Source organism: Dendrobates tinctorius, unplaced genomic scaffold, assembly GCF_039654945.1.
Source record: "Dendrobates tinctorius isolate UK_male_01 unplaced genomic scaffold, ASM3965494v1 ptg000175l, whole genome shotgun sequence".
In the NCBI taxonomy this organism is placed as follows: domain Eukaryota; kingdom Metazoa; phylum Chordata; class Amphibia; order Anura; family Dendrobatidae; genus Dendrobates; species Dendrobates tinctorius.
Window position 1 is genome coordinate 10,474,712 of NW_027361842.1, and position 20,698 is coordinate 10,495,409.

General features: G+C 43.2%; 1 protein-coding gene across 30 annotated transcripts in view; it reads left to right on the plus strand.

Annotated features, from left to right (window-relative positions):
• Positions 1 to 20,698, plus strand: part of GPHN (gephyrin) — a 663,734-nt gene that overhangs the window by 202,705 nt on the left and 440,331 nt on the right. For all 30 annotated transcript variants that reach the window (XM_073551368.1, XM_073551372.1, XM_073551370.1 and 27 more), the window contains exon 5: positions 16,225 to 16,319. In XM_073551368.1, coding sequence (XP_073407469.1) covers positions 16,225 to 16,319 — 95 coding nt within the window. The remainder of the gene's footprint in view (positions 1 to 16,224; positions 16,320 to 20,698) is intronic.

The following is a 20,698-nucleotide window of genomic DNA, read 5'->3' on the forward strand; positions in this document are numbered from 1 at the left end:
ATAAGCTCTGTTGATGTTCCAATCACTAGACGGTGGTCGGTCTCCTAGGCAACACACTGTAAACGAGAAAAAAACTGTTAATATCTCAGTAACGGTTGAAAATTATAATATGCAGTAAATTGCAAAAGTGCAAGTTTTTCCAAGTTCTGTCCAGCAACACCCATTTATGAAAAAGCAAATAACCCCTGAAAAGCTCTTCATGACATGTGTCACCGCTTATTTTCCATCCTCACCACTTATTCATCATTATCACTGGAGTTGAAAGGATCTCGTGCCATTTGGAGACTGTAAATAACAAGTCGGTGAATGTGAGACTTCAGTGTGGGCTGACAGATTGCACCGGAGCTTGGCTTTCTACAGAAGACACATATGGCCGTGCCGCATGATTTGGTGTAGTAAAGGCTATCATGCCATATGACTGTTTAGTTAGTGTTGTCCCTGTTTAGCATCACAAGCTCAGTGTAGCATCTCGTATACTCGTAGTGCAGCCGGCTGGTGTGCCGGAGACTGAAAGCCACGTCTCCACTTCCTAAATGTCACTTGCTGATGGTTTCCCGCAGCATGAAATGCATCCAAATAAATGTGACGATTCGAACCCAGATCCCATCATTGTTCAAAAGGATAGAGAGAAATTACAGACACGTTGGATCGGCAGCTTCTAAACGTTTCATAAGATGCCAGAGTGCGTTTTTTTCTGCACTATTTTATAATCATTACAATTGTGCATTCACTTCTATTGGGTGAGTGATTGCGTTAGGGAATATGTGACTGCAGCTCCATTCACTTCTATGGGTCTATGGCAGCATTAGTGCATGTGTGACCACAGCTCCATTCCCTTCTATAGGTCCATAGCAACGTTAGTGCATGTGTGTCCAGAGCTCCATTGACTTCTATGGGTCCATGAGAGTGTTAGTGCATGTGTAACTACAGCTCCATTCTCTTCTACGGGGCCATAGTTTGTGATCATGGTTTTCACTTTCATGAATCTATGGCAGCGTCAGTGTACTTGTCTGCCTACCATCCATTAACTTCTATCGATCCAGGGTAGCATTAGTGCACATGTGACCATGCATCCATTCACTTCTATGGGAGCCTTAGTCCACATGTGTTACTACATCTCCTCTCATTGGTATGGGTCCATGGGAACATTAGTGTAACGTTATCACTACTCCATTTTTTTTTTTATCCCTCAGCGCTAATTCCACTTCTCCATTCACTTCTATGGGAGTTTTAATGCAATAACCTATTTGAATGAAGCCTTAAAGGGATGGTCCAGGTATAGAAAAACATGTCTGCTTTCTGTCAAAAATCATTTGTCCACAGGTTTGTGTGAGGTGTTTCATCACGACCCCATTCCTGTCACTGAAGCTGAGCTGCAATACCAGACACAACGATGGACAGGTGTGGCGCTGTTTCTGGCATGAAGTAGCTATGTCTCCCAATAGTTTCAATAAAATGCTGGCTGTCTTCAGTTGTATGACTTTGTAAAAGCAAGCTAATTTCTTACCTGGTAAGGTGGATCCTGAAGCCCCCAGTATGGATGAACCGTTCTTAAAGGGAATCTGTCACCCCTTTTTTGAGATATCATATAATGATATCATTCAATTGTGTGTCACATAAGGATTCTCTTAGTACTTTTGCTTCCCCCTGACCCCGCACCTTTCATGCATAAATACCTTTTTTTATATCGGTTCAGATGTATGTAAACTGCCGCTGTCCGGTCCGCTGGGCGGGGCTTATTCACCTGCTCCCCCCTCCCTGTCTTGCTCTGCGCATTTCTTCTTGTGTAGAGCAAGACAGGGAGGGGGGAGCAGGTGCTACCGCCACCAATTCTCCTCCTCCGAGTCCCCCAAGAACTTTGGATGAGATCCCAGACAGGCAGCCTCCTGCTCACAGCACCGACCCAAATTTCTCTCCTAGGAGCACCGCCACTTCTAGCAGCACCGCCACCACCACCACAGAGCAGCAAAGGGGTGATTCGCATTCCCTATTTTACAGGGCAACGCCACAGTCCACCGACACCAGGCGGTCAACAAAAGTAAGGCGGTCACAGGCTGCAAGTCAGTCCGGGCAGGATATTCCTGCGCCAAAGAAGAAGAAAAAAAAAAACTTTGTTTGTCCATCCACCCTCTCCTCCTAATGTGTCTCAAGCTGGCTCAATGTCCATTCCAGAGCTCCCTTCCCCCAGTACTTTTGTCGCCCCTTGTCCTAGAACCCCTTCCTCTACCTCCAGTCGTTCCTCGTCTCTCCACACACCCAAAGTATCCCAATCTTCCCCCAAACGTCATTCATAATAAATTTTTTTTTGGTTCTTTTTGTTACAAAATAAATGTGCTCTTGTGCTTTCAAAAAATTTGGAATGGTTACTGTGTCTATTACTAACTACAGACACTGCACTATACACACACTGCGCCGTACACTTAGCGTTTTTGCAACAACATATCTCCATTACGGTTTCTTGTGTGAGACATGTTTCTTGTGTCAGTCTTGGAGATATGTGTGATGTCAACAAACCAAATCTACATGACTTGCCTTTTCAACAACAGTCTCTACATTCTAGTAATATTGCACATACTCGATCCAGCAGGGTTCCCCAGCTCCAGTCCTCAAGGTCCACCACCAGATCATGTTGCAAGGAATCCTCTTTTTTTGGGCTCTTGTGAAACCGTTATCAATGGAGCTATGGATTTCATTACAACATGATCTGGTGGTGGACCTTGAGGACTGGAGTAGGGGAACCCTGCTGGATCCAGTCTGTCTGTGCAATATTACTAGAATGTCGACACTGCTGTGAAAAAGACAAGTCATGTAGTTTGGTTTCGTTGACAAAACATATCTCCAAGACTGACAGAAGAAACGTCAGTAATCGAGATATCTGGTGTATTGCACACACTGAATTGAGCAGGGTTTCCCAACTACAGTATTCAAAGCAAACCAACATAGCATGTTCTTAGTAATTAAATTTGAGTTAAAAAAAAATTAAAAAAAAAAAAGTAAACTGTTGGTTGACATTTAGGACTACATTTTGAAAACCATGGCTATAGAGGATGGTGTTGAGTGCAAGGCATATCTATTGTTCTCATTTAACTATTAGACAAAAAGGCAAGGAACTATAGATATACCTTGTAAATAACCACATAATCTATATAGTCACCTACTCTGGAGTATTAGTCAAATCATGATGCACAAAACACAGAATCATAAATTCACTGATACACCTGGCTACTTGCTAATGGTATTGGGAGTGTAAAAACAGAGAATGCACTCAGTACAGGTATCAAAACAGTTTTTTTTATTAACATACAAAGAACATGCAATACATTTTTTTTAAACCATTTGCTCTTGCCATTCCACCCATCCTACATCTGAGTTGAAGTATGCCGCAAATTGGTCCCTCATTTGGCCAACTTCAACGAATGACCTGAGAGGGTGCTGTGTAAATTCAGGCAATGGATTAGGATCAACATCATCAAGATCAAAGTTCGGGTGCTCTCGAGAAAGTACAAAGTTATGTAGAACAACACAGGCCTTGACCACCTCATCCACGGTTTCCAGTTTCAGATTAATAGCTGTGCCAAGAATGCGCCATCTAGATACAAGGATACCAAATGCACACTCTACTGTTCTCCTGGCCCTGGTGAGCCTGTAATTGAAAATTCTTTTGTTGTGGTCCAAGTCCCAGCTGGAGTAGGGTTTCAGCAGGTTTTGGCCCATCTGGAACGCTTCATCACCAACCATTACAAATGGCTGTGGCGGACCTTCGGTGTTGGGAAGAGGCCGTGGCATGGGGAAATTGAAGTTGTTGCCATACAACCTCCTGCCCATGTCCGAGGTCTTAAAAGCCTGGTAGTCATTCCCACGGCCAAATGCCCCAATGTCCACTGCAATAAACGTACAGTCTGCATCCGCAATGGCCATCAGTACAGTAGAAAAGTACTTTTTGTAGTTAAAGAACTCAGAGCCTGTTCTTTTGGGCTTGATAATCCGGATGTGTTTCCCATCCACCACTCCCAAACAGTTAGGGAAATTGCAGACAGTCCAGAATTTTTTCGGCAATTTCCAACCACTTTTCTGCGGTTGGCATGGGCATGAATTCAGGACAAAGAACGTTCCAGAGAGCTCGGCAGGTGTCCTCTACAATTCCAGGCAACGTGGAGATTCCAATCCGGTACTGGAAGTGCAGTGACGAGAGGGTCTCTCCAGTAGCCATGAATCTGTGACACAAAGAAAACAATAATTAATATTTGTGTATACATAATTTTTTTAACACGTTAAATTAAAAAAAAAAAAAAAAAAAAAAAATTGTGCAGCCTTTGGTTCAATACATGCCATCCAAAAGTTAACGCAGCTTGTAGATACCGACATGGCAGAACTGTAATTATACCAGATTTGGAAGAGTACATGTCACAAGCAAGAAAAATCAACAGGCATTGGTTTAGCAAAACTACCTACCTTAATGTGACCAGGAGCCGTTCCTCAGGAGTAATCGCACGCCGGAGCTGCGTGTCCTGTCTCCGGATGACTTCTTTGACCCGACGAAGCAAATAGTGAAAGGTTTCTTGGGTCATCCGGGTATAATCCGTAAATTTCTCCGGGTTTGCCTGTAGCTCACTGTAGAGGGTGTGGTACGCTCCACGGCTCTCCTGGAGTTCAATAATGGGATGTATCCACATACTCCGCTGCTGCCGTCTTCGCTGCCTCTCTCTCTCCCTTTGTTCATGGCAAGCAACTGCATAAGCCTGAGCCATCCTCATGTCCAGATCCAAGTCAAAGTAAAAGCTATTCCAGCGTGTTTCTCAAGTCAAATGCAAGCAAATGTGAAGAATTCAGGTGTAAACAGGGTCTATATAAAGAATTTCCATAGACACGCCCACTTGTGTCCCATTGGTGGAGTGTGTTGCAAGAATTTTTCGAGGATTTTTTTCTCCTGTTTATTGTGCATAAAAAATGTAAACGCATGAAAAACGCTTACAAACGCATAAAAACTCTGCGATTTTTTGTTGTAATGCGCACAATAATGATACAAAATAACGTAGCGTTTACCAGCGTTTGCATGCGCTTTTGACATGCGTTTCATGTGCGCTTCAAACGCAGCGCAAAAAAAAGCTAGTGTGAAAGTAGCCTGACTTGATGTTTTGGCACACATTTTGGATGTCTGATCTCCCATAGACTATATAATGGAAAGACAAGGCATGGGAAATCCTCTAGTGAGAAACCTCTCAATATCTTTGCACACTTTTTGGGTTTCTGATATCCAATAGATTATAATCGAGAATAAAGCCATGGAAACGTTCTCCATCTCATTGCACAATTTTTGGGTTTCTCTCCTATATCGAGAGTAAAGACTTGGGAAACATTCTCAACTTCTAGGAAGGGTTTTTGGGTTCCCATAGATGATAACTGAGAGTGATGGCATGGGAAACAGTATTTACATCTTGGCAAACTTTGTGGGTTAATGATCTCCCATAGACTAATCCAAAGGCAAATCATGAAAACCTTCTTGACATCTAGGAAGACTTTTTGGGTTTCCAGATTCCCATAGATGATAATCCAGAGAGATGGCACAAGAAACCTTCTCAACATCTTGGCAAGCTTTTTGGGTTTCTGATCTCCTATATATGATAATTGAGAGAGACAGCATGGGAAACCTTCTTCATATCTTGGCTTTCTTTTTGGATTTCTGATCTCCCATAGACTACAATGGAGAGACTACTTGGGAAACCTTCTTGACATCTCTGCAAACTTATTTTAGATTTTAATTTCCCATGGACTATAATCGAAAAAGACCACATGTGAAATCTTCACACTTTTTGGATTTAAGATCTGCTGTATACTAAATTTGAGAACAATGGCATGGGAAATCTTCATACTAAGTGTAAAATGTAAACTTTTGATAAAGTCAATGAGTTTTTCAGAAATTGCCAAAATGGCTACCACCAGTGTGCATCCTTAGATTCTTGGATATGGTGTTTTGTTTTTTTTAATGCCCCATACTAATAGTTCCACTCGAGGAAGAAAATTGCATTTTTCCCTAGACTTTACCGGTAGTAAGTACTGTAAATAATGACCAAGTGGATGAGCTATTTCAACCTTGCAAATGTTCATGGTCCTCCACCAGAGACCTAATATATATCACATTGATGTGATGGCTGGATGTTTATTTTTATTTCGGATGTGTTTGAGGACGCTCATCCTGACTCTGATTTATAGATAATGGAGGTGTACTCTGGTTTGAAGAATTTCTGGAATTTTCATTATTGACATTTTTAAAGTCATCAGAATGCATAAATATTTTCTCCACCAAGTCTGAAATGCCATTACTGCTCAGACTGTACTTCAGCTAAGCTTGCGTTTGCCCAATTTTTGAAACAAAATATGGCAGAATCAGCACTTTACTTACTACCTGTTCTCCATACAGTCTTCGTACATTTCTTTTATTTTACTGTATGTTACCTGACGGTAATGAATATTCATGAAAACATCATAATATATTATTTATTGTTATAGAGCCATTTATGCCATGGCGCTTTACATGTGAGGAGGGCTATACATATTTAAAAAAACAAGTACAATAATTTTAAACAATACAAGTCACGACTGGTACAGGAGGAGAAAGAACCCTGCATGTGAGGGCACACAGTCGTCTACAACGGGATGGGTGAGGATACAGTAGGCGAGGGTACAGCTGGTCATGCAGCGGTTTGGTGGATCGGTGGTTACTGCAGGTTGTAGGCTTGTCGGAAGAGGTACGTCTTCAGGTTCCTTTTGAAGGTTTCCATGGTAGGCGAGAGTCTGATATGTTGTGGTAGAGAGTTCCAGAGTAGGGCTGTTGCGTGGGAGAAACCTTGTATGCGATCGTGGGAAGAGGAGATAAGAGGGGAGTAGAGAAAGAGATCTTGTGAGGATCGGATGTTGCATGCAGGTAAGTACTGAGAGACGAGGTCACAGATGTATGGAGGACATGGGTTGTGGATGGCTTTGTATGCTATGGTTAGGGTTTTGAACTGTAGTCTTTGGGTAATGGGGTTCAAGTGCAAGGATTGACAGAGGGGAGAGGCCAGGGAATAGCGGGGGGACAGGTGGATTATTCAGACAGCATAGCACAGGATAGTTTGGAAGGTTGTGAGAGTGTTATAAGGGAGGCCACAGAGCAGAAGGTTGCAGTAGTCGAGGCAGGAGATGATGAGGGCATGCACTAGGGTTTTTGTAGATTCTTGGTTGCGGAATGTACGGATCCGGGAAATACTTTTGAGTTGAAGTCGTCAGGAAGTGAAAAGGACTTGGATGCGTGGTCTGAAGGAGAGATCAGAGTTGAGAGTTACCCCGAGGCAGTGAGTTTGTGGGACTGGGGATAGTGGGCAGCCATTGACTTGGATGGATAGGTCCGTTGAGGGGGGGTGGGAATTGAGTGAAACGGTGGAAAGATGATGAATTCTATTTTGTCCATAAGTTTCAGAAATCTAGCGGAGAAGAAAGATGAAATAGCAGACAGACATTGTGGGATTCTGGTTAGTGGGGAGGTGATATCGGGTCCAGAGATGTAGATCTGTGTGTCATCAGCATAGAGGTGATACTGAAAGCTGTGGGACTCTGAGATGTCCCAGGCTGAAGGTGAAGATGGAGATGGAGAAGAGCAGGTGCCCTAGGACTGAACCTTGGGGGACACCGGCAGATAGGGGGTGTAGATATGTATCTACTTACATATAATTATAGACCATTTTAACTCTCTTTTTTGCATTTTGCCTGATTTATCTTTTGCTTTGTTTGTTATTAATTAACCATTTAACATCTTTACATTTTAAATTTCGCTTTCACAATTTTTTTTACTTTTCCTAAAATATGAGGAGACCTGTAGACTGTAATGTCTGTAGGCTACAATAAAGCCACAGGACTTGATTGTCTTGCTGATGAGACCTGGTGTACAGATGTTACGGTAACCATATACCATCTCTGTATGAACGAGCTCAGTAGCCCAACTCAGATCACATGCAACATTTAGTAAGCCTCCACGTGACAGGTGTCCTGACTAGTGATGAGCAAACCCGAATAGGTACCGAACCTCTGACACTGACTTTTTACTGTACATCTGGTTTACTGTTCGAGTTTCCAGTCAATTACAAGCTCATAAAGCTTGTTGAAAGGCTGCAGTGCATCCAATCAACATGCTTTTAGACTGTGGGCACTTCCAGAGCCATCACAGCTATGCCAAGTATTGGCATGACTGTGATAGTCTGGCGCACTACGTGATCCTGCCTGTATAAAGGCCAGATCACGAGTGCCGCTGCCATTCTGGTCTTATTAGTGTAGTGATAGGACTCAGCTGGAGTGAAGGGCAGATATGGAGTCAGCACTCTGCAGAAAAAACAACGCAGTCTGTTCTCTGCAACCCATATCTTTGGTAGCAATGTGCTACTGTTGTGCTAAAATCAGCTCTGTGTATTCTGCACACCCCGCCTGTGGGAATACTGTCCTTTTAGCCGCTGTGTGTACTCTGTACCCCTTGCCTGCGGGAGTACTGTGCTAAAAGCCGCTCTGTGTACTCTGCACCCCCCACTTGTGGGGATACTGTTCTAAAAGTCACTGTGTGTACTCTGCCCCCCCACCTGCGGTAGTACTGTCCTTTAAGCCGCTGTGTGTACTCTGAACAACCTGCCTGTGGGAGTATAGTGCTAAAAGGCGCTGTGTGTACTCTGCACCACCCGCCTGTGGGAATACTGTGCTAAAAGTTACTGTGTGTACTCCGCACACCCCCTGCCTGTGGGAGTACTGTCTAAAAGTCGCTGTGTGCACGCTGCACACCCCGCCTGTGAGAGTACTGTTCTAAAAGTCACTGTATGTACTTGGCAACCCCACCTGTGAGAGTACTGTTCTACAAAATCGCTGTGTGAGTGCTCCCTGCCTGTGGGAGTACTGTTCCTTTAAGCAGCTGTGTGTACTCTGCACCCCCTGCTTGTGGGAGTACTGTTCCTTTAAGCCGCTGTTTGTACTCTGCACCCCCCGCCTGTGGCAGTACTGTTCGTTTAAGTCGCTGTGTGTTTTCTAGTAGTCAGAGAAATAAGTAATTGACATCAGTCATCTAGATGCCATTTATAGGCTAAATAAATAATTTCTCAGGACTGCTGTGTGGTTTTTTTTTAGTAGTCTGGAAGTTAAAAACTGACATCAGCCATTTAGTTGCCATTTCTAGGACAAAGAAATAATTTTTCATTTGTGGGCCAAAAAATATTTAATTATTTTACATAGAGGTGTGTACTGTGCCAGAAAACCTCTGTGTGTACTGTGCCAAAAAACCTCTGTGTGTACTGTGCCAGAAAACCTCTGTGTGTACTGTGCCAGAAAGCCTCTGTGTGTATTTTGCCAAAAAGCCTCTGGGAGTACTGTGCCAAAAAACCTCTGGGAGTACTGCACCAAAAAGGCCCCTGGTAGTACTATGCCAAAAAGCCTTTGTGAGTACTGTGCCAAAAAACCTCTGTGTGTAGTACTGTGCCAAAAAATCTCTGCAAAACAACCTGTGTGGGTGTGCTCTGCAAAGCATCCTCTTTAAAAAAAAAAAATTGGGTAGACCCCAAAACATTGTAAATAGAAAATAGAACAAACTACAGTGCAGTCTAGCAATGGCTGGAATACTTCTATATTCAGCCAAAAGTATGGACAAATCCTGTGGGGTCCACACCTGGTTCATTTTAATGTAAGCTTGTCCGTGTTTGTTGTGGACAGGTGCATTCGCCTGTCTGTGATCACACCTCCTGCTGTGCTAAACACACGTTCCAACAGCACACTTTCTGCAGGGCAGGCCAGCTCCTCCAAGGCATAAAGGGCAAGTTCAGGCCTTGTGTCCAATTTGGAGACCCAGAAGTTAAATGGACCATACCCATCAATCAGTATGTGGAGATGTGTGGACACATACTCTTCCACCATGGTGAAACTGTGTTGCTCATGGATTTGATCCCTTGAGCTTGTGTTTTGTGGTTGGCTTCTCGTTCTCCACAGTAGACTCATCTTTTCCATGGCTGTTTGACTTCTGCTTTCTTGCTGCAGTCTGTCTAGCTTAACATAGGTTTTTACCTTTGTACACTTATCACCTTCTGAGTGCAGCTTTATATTCGGTCTAGCTGGTGTTTCCTGCTGGTGATAGATTTATTTAGATGTTCTGATAATGTATTGATGTTTGGAGCAAGTCTGTGAGTTTTGAGCTAAGATTTTCACCTTGTGTTTTCTTTGCACCTTTCTTTGGAATAATTTTAGTAAGTAGGCTGTATATTTGTTAAGAGTACTTGCTTTATTCTTTATTTGGCATTTCGTTATTTACTTTTCTCACTGTAACATCTTTCCTTTGTTTTGCACACTTCTCCTCTGGAAGTTAGTTCACACTCTGCTCGGCCCTATGGCTCTTTAGGAACTGCAATGTCAGGGTATCTAGTCTGTACAGGAAGCGGCAGGCTTATTTGGGTTCTTTTATTGTCTAACCTATTAATCCCAAGTGAGTTGGTATACAGGGATAATGTAAATGCTGCCTACTGCTAATACATCTCAGTGGTCATGGCCCAGGCACAGCAGCACGTATTGCCTCATGTGTGCCAGACTGCCCAGAGGCAACGACAAGCTTTCCTTGGTGTATCATCTGTATCCCCCCCCAGCCATGATCCAATGAGGCCCGTACACTGCTTTGAGTGCGACCCTGTTGTGAATATGGTTGTTTCTCATCCTCCTCCTCATCCTCTAAAACTATCCCCTGGCTGAACATCTGTGTAGCTGGCCGCTATTGGTACAGGAACCCATACTACAAGACATGTGCACGCCTGGCCTGATAATGCTATGACTGGTTCTTGTTACTCTTCCACTTGTGCTACCACCTCATCCAGCATCGCCTAAAACTTTGTTTTTCTAGGAGGCATAAAAGTAGGATAGTAACGCTGATAATGGCGTCATCAGCACGGCCCATGTTCTTGGAGCACTAGAAGCAGCACAACAAGGCACACACGTCCCGCATGGAAACCCACTGGTTGGTCGTAAAGTGTTGTTGTTCCACTGAGCGACTCACCAGTGCGTGCTGCTGCTGAAACTCCAGCATCGCTTGCTGCTGGTGCTCGTACAGTCTCTCCAGCCTTTGCAAGGTGGAGTTCTACCTTGTGGGGTATATTGCATATGAGGCGGGGAGCAGGGAAGTGGAAGTGACGTACACTGCAGACAAACGAGCAGCAGCAGGGTGAGAATGGCAAAAGCACGCACAGACAGGCTGCACTCTCTGACCAGATGAGGACATGGCGGAGGAGCCAACACGGACAGAGAAAAGTCTAGGGGTAGGACGTGGTGCGCAGTAGCAGACGGCCTCTGCGCTTTTGCACCCTACTCCTTCTTTTGCTGGCTGTTTGGGTAGCATGACCACCACCTCTTTCTTTGAACTGCCCTTACACTCAGATGGCCTTGATTCCATGTGGGGTCTAGAACCTCATCATCCCCCATTGCATCATTACACTTCAACAGTCTGTAGGTAACTCTTTTGCCCTACTAATCCACTTCTGTTTTCACTAATCCTCAACTTCTCCCCTCTGCAAATCCCTTCATTGCCTTCCAATTCCACAACGTACACTGGGTAAGAAAAGTATTTGTTTCATTGCAGCCATTTGGTAAATTCAAAAAAGTTAATTTTTTTTCTCATTAATGTACACTCTGCACCCCATCTTGACGGAAAAAAACAGAAGTAGGATAGTAACGCTGATAATGGCGTCATTAGCACAGCCAATGTTCGTGGAGTACTAGAAGGAGCACAAGGCACACACGTCCCGCATGGAAACCCACTGCTTGGTCGTAAAGTGTTGTTGTTCCACTGAGCGACTCACTAGTGCATGCTGCTGCTGAAATTTTTGCAAATTTATTAAAAAATAAAAACCAAAATATTACATGATCATAAGTATTCAGACCCTTTGCTCAGACACTCATATTTAAGTCACATGCTGTCCATTTCCTTGTGATCCTCCTTGAGATGGTTCTACTCCTTCAGTGGAGTCCAGCTGTGTTTAATTAAACTGATAGGACTTGATTTGGAAAGGCACACACCTGTCTATATAGGACCATACAGCTCACAGTGCATGTCAGACCAAATGAGAATCATGAGGTCAAAGGAACTGACCAAGGAGTTCAGAGACAGAATTGTGGCAAGGCACAGATCTGGCTAAGGTTACAAAAGAATTTATGCAGTACTCAAGGTTCCTAAGAGCACAGTGGCCTCCATATTCCTTAAATGGTAGAAGTTTGTGACTACCAGAGGTCTTCCTAGATCTGGTCGTCCAGTCAAACTGAGCAATCATGGGAGAAGAGCCTTTGTGAGAGAGGTAAAGAAGAACCCCAAGATCACTGTGGCTGAGCTTCAGAGATGCAGAAGGGAGAAAGTTCCACAAAGTCAACAATCACTGCAGCCCTCCACCAGTCGGAAATTACACAGAATGTCCTGACACCTGCTTGCACCAGAGGAAGGTGTTTCATTTGGGCGCATAGCAGACACAGATCGACCACGTCATCTCTCTCCCTGCAGTAGCAACTATACCACCTTCAGCAACACGGCCACATTTCTTCTATATGATACTCTCCTCATTGTTTTCAACCCAAAAAATTGCAGAGTATTGCACGGCCTGTATGCAGAGAGAGTGGCCAACAGATTATTACACTGCATGTTTTCAGAGTACCACATAAAAATCAATAAATAAACCCAAAACACAAACGCAAGTCTTGGCTACCTCCTCCTCTTACGCCTCTTCCACCTCTTCTTCCATTACCACCTGCTCCTCAACCTGTTCCTCCACCTCCACTTGGACCTCCACCTCCTAATTCACAATTATAATTTTTTTTTCTTTTTTTGTTATTCTGTTATTTTAAGTAATTTCCTTATCCACATTTGTTTGCAGGGCAATTTTCCTGCTCTTACCCCTATTTTTATTCTTTTTGCAGCCCCTAGCCCTTACTCCAACCATTTTCAGCTTTGAAGTTCAGGTCACCATAGACTTGCATGGGGTTCTGGGTCTGAGGTCAAGTTCGAGTCCCAAACCTTACATTGAAAAAAGTCCACCCTAACCCATCGAACCCCAACATCCACGGGTTCACTCATCACTATTCCTGACTTGATATAAGGGTACTAGGACAACCCCTTCTCATTCCTCATGTTTGACCCCATTAAAATAAAAACACCTATACTAACCGCCGGTGCCGTTCCAGTGGTGTCTGCACTCGCCTTCCCGGGGCTCTTGTGAGGGTGTGACGTCACCTGAGCCCTGCGCCCAATCACTTCTGGCTTCACTGTTCCCGCTTTTGGACGTATTGAACATAAACCGGAAGCCAGGGCTGCGGCTGCTCTCTGATTCCCTCTTGATGTTCGATTTGTCCAAAGGCGCCATTCTAGTGGTGTTGGGCTCAGATGCCAACACCACTAGAATGGCGCCAGCATTGGAGGTGAGTGTAGGTGTTTTTTTTTTTTTTAATGGGGCCAAGCATGGAGCATGCAAAGGGGTAGTCTTAGTAGTATCCTATAGGGGACAACCCTTTTACGATAGTACACTAAACATTAACCCTCTCCTGTTAACAACATTGCCAAATGGACTGCTGAATATGAAAGGGTTCTTTACAGTGAGAGCAGTCAGACTGTGGAATAATGTCTCACCGCAAGAGGTAGTAAATTAGCAGACCTCCACATGGTGACCGTCTTAAATTGGTTAAAGGGAATATGTCACCTCATTTTTTGCGTATAAGTTGCGGCCGCCGCCATTAGGGGCTTATCTACAGCATTCTGTAATCCTGTAGATAAGCCCCCCGATGTAACCTGAAAGATAAGAAAAACAAGTTATATTATACTCCCCTGGGGGGGCGGTCCATGTCCGATGGTGGTCTCAGGTCCGGGTCCGGCGCCTCCCATCATTCATTAGGCTGTGTGCTGTAGTTTCAATACAATTAGTGTTTTATCAGCAGGAGATTATCACTGCAGGACTTAGGTGTCATATGCACAGCAGTCCAGCTAATCTGTGTGACCCCGCACCCAGCAGTGATTAACAGCTATCATAAATCTGCTGACCGGTTCCCTTTAGTGCTTTATTACTCACAAATATCTACCTGTAATTATCAGTCGCACTTCCCATACTAGATAATACAACCATCAACTCAGACTAAGTAAGCATAAAGACTGAGTGCTGAAGAGATCCATAAAAATAATATTTATGGAAACAAAGAATAGGAATGGCTGCCACTGGCGTCCCCTCACTCCGGCGCGCGTTTCTCCACAAGCTTCTTCCTTGGATGAAGCTGATGGTTGTACATATTACCCTTTAAAGCTTTGCCTACAAAAAAAACCCTTCAATATGGAGTACTAGAACTTAGTTCTACCTCAAAGGGATGTGTCGGTGTACTAGCTTGCTCTTCTTTTTATACCATTGGATGCTTATTTCCGAATTGTATTGCATTTAGTAATGATGGATGCACCAGAAAATAAAATAAATCATCACATTTTACGGTTCTGCCTTAAAAACTTTTTTTTATGCCAAGCTACAAATTGTGACAGTTATTTTCCTTTGATCTGTCGCAGATGCGGAGTTAAGATTCTTTACTGGTGGTATATTTAATTCATCTGGATTCTCCATATTTTTTCATCTGCTGATGCAAGGCTTCCTCATTTTTACTGTCATTAATCCATTTTTAAACGTGCTGACAATCAAAGATCTATGTACCGTATATTGTTATGTCACAGAAAATGTGAAATGCATAAGAGCGGCAAAGTGAAAATAATCTGTGATAGTCAGAAATCCGTTGTTTTTCTACAGTGTTTGGATTTTTTTATTACATTTACTGTATGTTTATTATTTTTTTTTTCACTTTATTATAAAGTCCTAGACCTTGCATAAGTTGCTGAAACGATTTATTTTACTGGTTTGTGTCACATTACCTGGAAAGAGATCTCCCTAATGACTAATTGACTTTTCTGAGATAGTGCAGTGGGCATGCTCTATGATGGTCAGTGGCCATGCTCTGTGGCGGGCAGTGGGCATGCTCTGTGATGGGCAGTGGGCATGCTCTGTGATGGACAGTGGACATGCACTGTGATGGGCAGTGGGCATGTTCTGTGATGGACAGGTGGCATGCTCTGTGATGGGCAGTGGGCATGCTTTGTGATGTGCAGTGGGCATGCTTTGTGATGAGCAGTGAGCATGTTCTGTGATGGGCAGTGGGCATGCTTTGTGATGAGCAGTGGGCATGCTTTGTGATGAGCAGTGGGCATGCTCTGTGATGGGCAGTGGGCATGCTTTGTGATGAGCAGTGGGCATGCTTTGTGATGAGCAGTGGGCATGCTCTGTGATGGGCAGTGGGCATGCTCTGTGGCCCTAGTACAGAAAGGAGCCCAAAAGACCCACTGCCACATTTTAGCATATTTTAGGTGGATACCCTGAAACTAATTTAGCTTTGAGTCCAGAAATGGCTCTGAATGTTCAAACAATGAAGAAGCTTAACCTTGAATTTGGTTAAAGGGAATCAGTCAGTAGATTTTTGCTATGTAATCTGAGAACGGCATAAAGTAGGGACAGTATCCCTATTTCCAGTGATGTGTCACAAACTGCACTGCTTTGTGCAGGTTTGATAAATTCCCTGTTATATCTACTGTAGGTCTCTAGATGTAGAAGTGCTCAGAATGATGATATCTGTATAACCCCGCCCACAGCACTGATTGGCAGTTTAATGTGGACACTGTTCAAACAGTGATGGGAGCGAGGTTACTCTTATTAGCCTGACTGATATGCACATGACACCTAGTCCTGCAGTGATAATCTCCTGCAGATAAAACACAGATTTTATTGAATCTACAGCACACAGCCTATTAAGTGAAACATGCCTGGAATCAGGGTATCTGCTCCTAAATTAATCTGCACTCAAATTAGATTCTTTTTAACTTTTGTGCCTCCTAAATGTTCAGAGAGGAACTACAAAACTGTTCTCCCCGAGTGATGCATCCTAAATGTATACAATGATTTCTTGTGTGCATGCAGATTCTTGTGCTGAATGCCTAGTAAGTGGATATAGTATAGGGCAGTTGACCTTGGCATTTATTACAAGAGCAATGTGCGACACCATGCACATAATTAATTGTGTATGTGATGTACAGTATGATGCATAGAACTGGTAATTTACTTAGTATACAATTCTTCTAATGAACCCGGCCATAATACTAATGCAAATTGTTTATATCTACAGGCCACAAAAGAAGTAATAGAGCGGGAAGCTCCAGGGATGGCCTTGGCAATGCTCATGGGTTCTCTCAATGTTACACCCCTCGGAATGCTCTCTAGGTAAGAATTTACTCTTATAAGAGATGGTATTTTTATTGCTGGAATCACAAATAATAATCAGTGAATTAAACTGTACGGCATACCTTATTAAACAATCTCTTAGACCTGGTGAAACTGGTGTACTGACTTTAAAAATCTATGTCAGAATGCTGGAAGGTGATATTACACAGGCTGTAATCAAAAAGCAACTGGCAGAAATCAGCGTGCACATTGATACCTGCAAAACAAGAGTAGGGGCACCACTATCAATGGATAACAAAGTGGGATCCAACCCCAGCCCATACAACAAAACTGTATGAACAAAACGAAGGAGCAGGAATGGGCTATGCACGGGGGGATCACCACAAACAATTGGTTAGCATTTTAGAATGACAGCTTTTATTGAACATGTATAAACCACACACAGATTAAAAACATTAAAAAGTCACACATGTGACTTGACAAACGCATATACTGGCTCACAATAGAACCTACACCCTGCAAATACACTCCACAGGAGACCCGCCTATATAAACAGCATACCAACTGGTGGCTAGTGTAGGAAATGAAGAAATGAAAAAAATGAATAAATGAAAGAGGGGATATGAGTATACATGGGCATGAAATAACACCCACCAACCATGAAACATATAAAAAGATGAAAACCAATGGTGTTCAATGGTGTTGTATCCCCTAAATTGAGATCATAAATATCACACCTAGTCACCATCGCCCACAGTACCCGTCATGAAAGTCATGGAGAGTCATGGATGCACATGATCATACACCAATCAAAATACACTCAAGCCCAAAGAAAATAAAAAAGACAAGAGCTCATGATCACTGATGGACAGGATCAATAGCCTGTCAATATTGGTATAAATGGCATCAAGGCACGGGGCCCATGTGGAGCAAGATCAGGGAGGACAGATGCCCGACGCGTGTCGCCACCTGTCCGTTTTTGTTCTTATATCAACTTTTTTTTATCTACCTGTACTTGATGCCTAGGCTTGTCCTCATGTGACACTACTGTGATTCTCGAATAAATTTCGTGCCTTTTCAATACCTCTTTCTATCAATGTGTAGAGACCAATGGTCTTTGGGGTTAACCATTTATTTCTATTATACCTTGATCATGAGCTCTTGTCTTTTTTATTTTCTTTGGGCTTGAGTGTATTTTGATTGGTGTATGATCATGTGCATCCATGACTCTCCATGACTTTCATGACGGGTACTGTGGGCGATGGTGACTAGGTGTGATATTTATGATCTCAATTTAGGGGATACAACACCATTGAACACCATTGGTTTTCATCTTTTTATATGTTTCATGGTTGGTGGGTGTTATTTCATGCCCATGTATACTCATATCCCCTCTTTCATTTATTCATTTTTTTCATTTCTTCATTTCCTACACTAGCCACCAGTTGGTATGCTGTTTATATAGGCGGGTCTCCTGTTGAGTGTATTTGCAGGGTGTAGGTTCTATTGTGAGCCAGTATATGCGTTTGTCAAGTCACATGTGTGACTTTTTAATGTTTTTAATCTGTGTGTGGTTTATTCATGTTCAATAAAAGCTGTCATTCTAAAATGCTAACCAATTGTTTGTGGTGATCCCCCCGTGCATAGCCCATTCCTGCTCCTTCGTTTTGTTCACATTGATACCTGTTAATTTTTACAAAAAAAAAAAATGAAAACAAAAAGTAATTGGGTGGGCTCCCACGTGATTTTCGTAACCAGTAGAGGGAATGCCAATGGCTGAGGGCTGATGTTAATATTTTGGGAAAGAGCCAATAGTCATAAAGGTTCCCAAGCTATTAATATCAGCTCACAGCTGTTTGCTTAGCCCTTACTGGCTAGTTTACAGGGGACCCTAGAAAAATATTGACACATTTTACCCCTCTAACCAGCAAAGGCTAGGCATACAGCTGCTGGCTGATACTAATAGCCTAAAAAGGGGCCATGGATATTGACCCCCTCCCAGACTAAATACATCAGCTCTCCACAGCCCCAGAAATGGTGCATCCATAAGATACGCTAAATCTGGCACTTAGCCTTGCTCTTCCCACTTGCCCTGTTGTGTTGGCAAGTGGAGTGATAATTAAAGGGTTGATTTCACCTTTGTATTGTCAGGTGACATCAAGCCCAAAGGTTAGTAGTGGAGAGGCGTCTATAAGACGCCCCCATTACTAACCCCATAGTTATATTGTCTAAAAAAAATACACACCCAGAATGAAGTCCTTTTAATTGAAAGGATGACACAAAATCCTTAATTGAAACCAAATTAATCCATACTCACATCATTGCCCAGTCCACAAAAGCCAATGTCTCGTGTAACAGAATTAAAATAATAAACAACAATGTTTCTCACCTCTCCACAGAGAAGATATTCCATAATGTTCCACGATGATCTTGATGACTTTGAGAGCAGGCACTGATGTGACTGCTCTCAAGAACAGCCGGCTAAACACTGACACAGGAGCACATACTGACTCCTGCTGTGTGTAGCAGTGAGCTGCCGTGAGAGAGGTCACACGAGTTCATGAACTGATGAGCCTCAGTGATCTCACTTACAGCACCACTGCTGCATGAGAAAGTTCTCACACAGCGGTGGTGCCGTAAGTGAGATCACCAGAGCTCATCAGCTGATGAACTCGTGTGACCTTTCTCACGGCAGTTCAGCGCCATACACTACGGAAGCAATGATGCTCCTACCAGTGTGTAGCCAGCGGCCGGTTAAAGCAGTCACATTTCACAATGTCACAGTTCTACAAGTGATAGCGCCCTGGAAAACTCTGGGTTATGTGGACTACGGCTGACAGGAGAGCATATGGTTGTTTATTATTTTTGATTGTTTACAGGGACAATGGCATTGGGGGTTGGGCATTTATTTTACATTTTTTTATGAGACAAGGGCATAAGAGATTTGGTGTTAGGTGAGTATAATGTGTTATTTCATTTTATTTGAATATGTATTTAATAATTTTCAATTTTTTTTTTTTTTATATTTTTTTAAGTTTGAGCACAGGCGCCTACTGACGAAAGACTGCTTGTCCCATCAATGGCGCCTGCTATTACCATTATCAGTGACAGCAGACGTAGCCTGATGGGAGTAGTAGTTTCTCATCAGCCGACGCATGCTGACCTGCGGTAAGCTTTTTACCGCATGTCACAGTCACAGCGACGGGGTCACACTGACATCTGACAGCATGACCCCACAGTGCTCTGACAACAGTAGCGATCTTACCGGCAATAACGTTACTGTCTGTCAGAACTGCCAATTTTTCTCACGCTGTCACACAGATCACAGCGTGGGAAACACCATAGGAAGGCCGTAAAAACTCATCAAATCTGCAGACATTTTTATACCTGCATTTTTGCGGCTGCTTTTACTGACTCTGTTGAAGTCAATAGGTGAAAAACTCTAAAAATCCACACAATGAATTGACATGCTGCAGAAAAAAAACGCACTGCAAAATACTCAAATGAAAATTACTGACCCTGTGCACAGCACTTCAGGATTCTCATTTAACTAGCTGGCATAAGAATTCCCTAGCATTTTTGGCCCATTTCTGCGTGGAAAAAATGCTGCGAAAATGCAAAAATGCACCATGTGCGCACAGCTTTAAAGGGAATCTGTCTGTAGGATGTAAATGTATATAATATAAATCAACCATTATGAGCTATGGGCCGGACATACTGTAGATCTCCCTAAGGCTGTGTGCACACGCTGCGGATTCCGCTGCGTTTCCGCAGCGGTTTTGGCCGCTGCGGACACGCAGCAGTTTTAGCTGCGGTGTACAGTACCATTCATTTGAATGGGAAAACAAAAAACGCTGTGCCGACGCTGCGGAAAAAACCGCGCGGATTTGCTGCGGTTTTGAATCCGCAGAAAGAATTGCATGTCAATTCTTTCTGCGGAAACCACTGCGGGTTCCTATCTCCACCATTGTGGAGATAGTGAATCCGCAGGACCAAACCGCAGGCAAAACCGCAGATAATCCGCAGGTCTTTGGACCTGCGGATTATCTGCGGTTTTTGCAAAATCCGTGCGGATTAATCCGCAGCGGAATCCGCAGCGTGTGCACACAGCCTTAGAATCTGTCTTCTGAGCTTACTTTAAATGCAATGGGCATTATCACTGTGAGAGATGTAGACCATGAGAGCAGACTATCAGTCATTACATGTCTCACACTGGTAACGCCCCCTATCATCTGCTCTGAGGCAGATTCTCTATGTCCGGTTGTAGTTAGTAAGAGTTATTTTTAATGGTTGCAACACTCCAATTAATCAGTACTAATTATTGATATGGTTTCAAGCATTTCAATATATAAGCTTGCAGTTCTACTGATGTATTCAATCAGATGGTCAGTTGTCCAGAGAGGGCCAATAACCGTTTT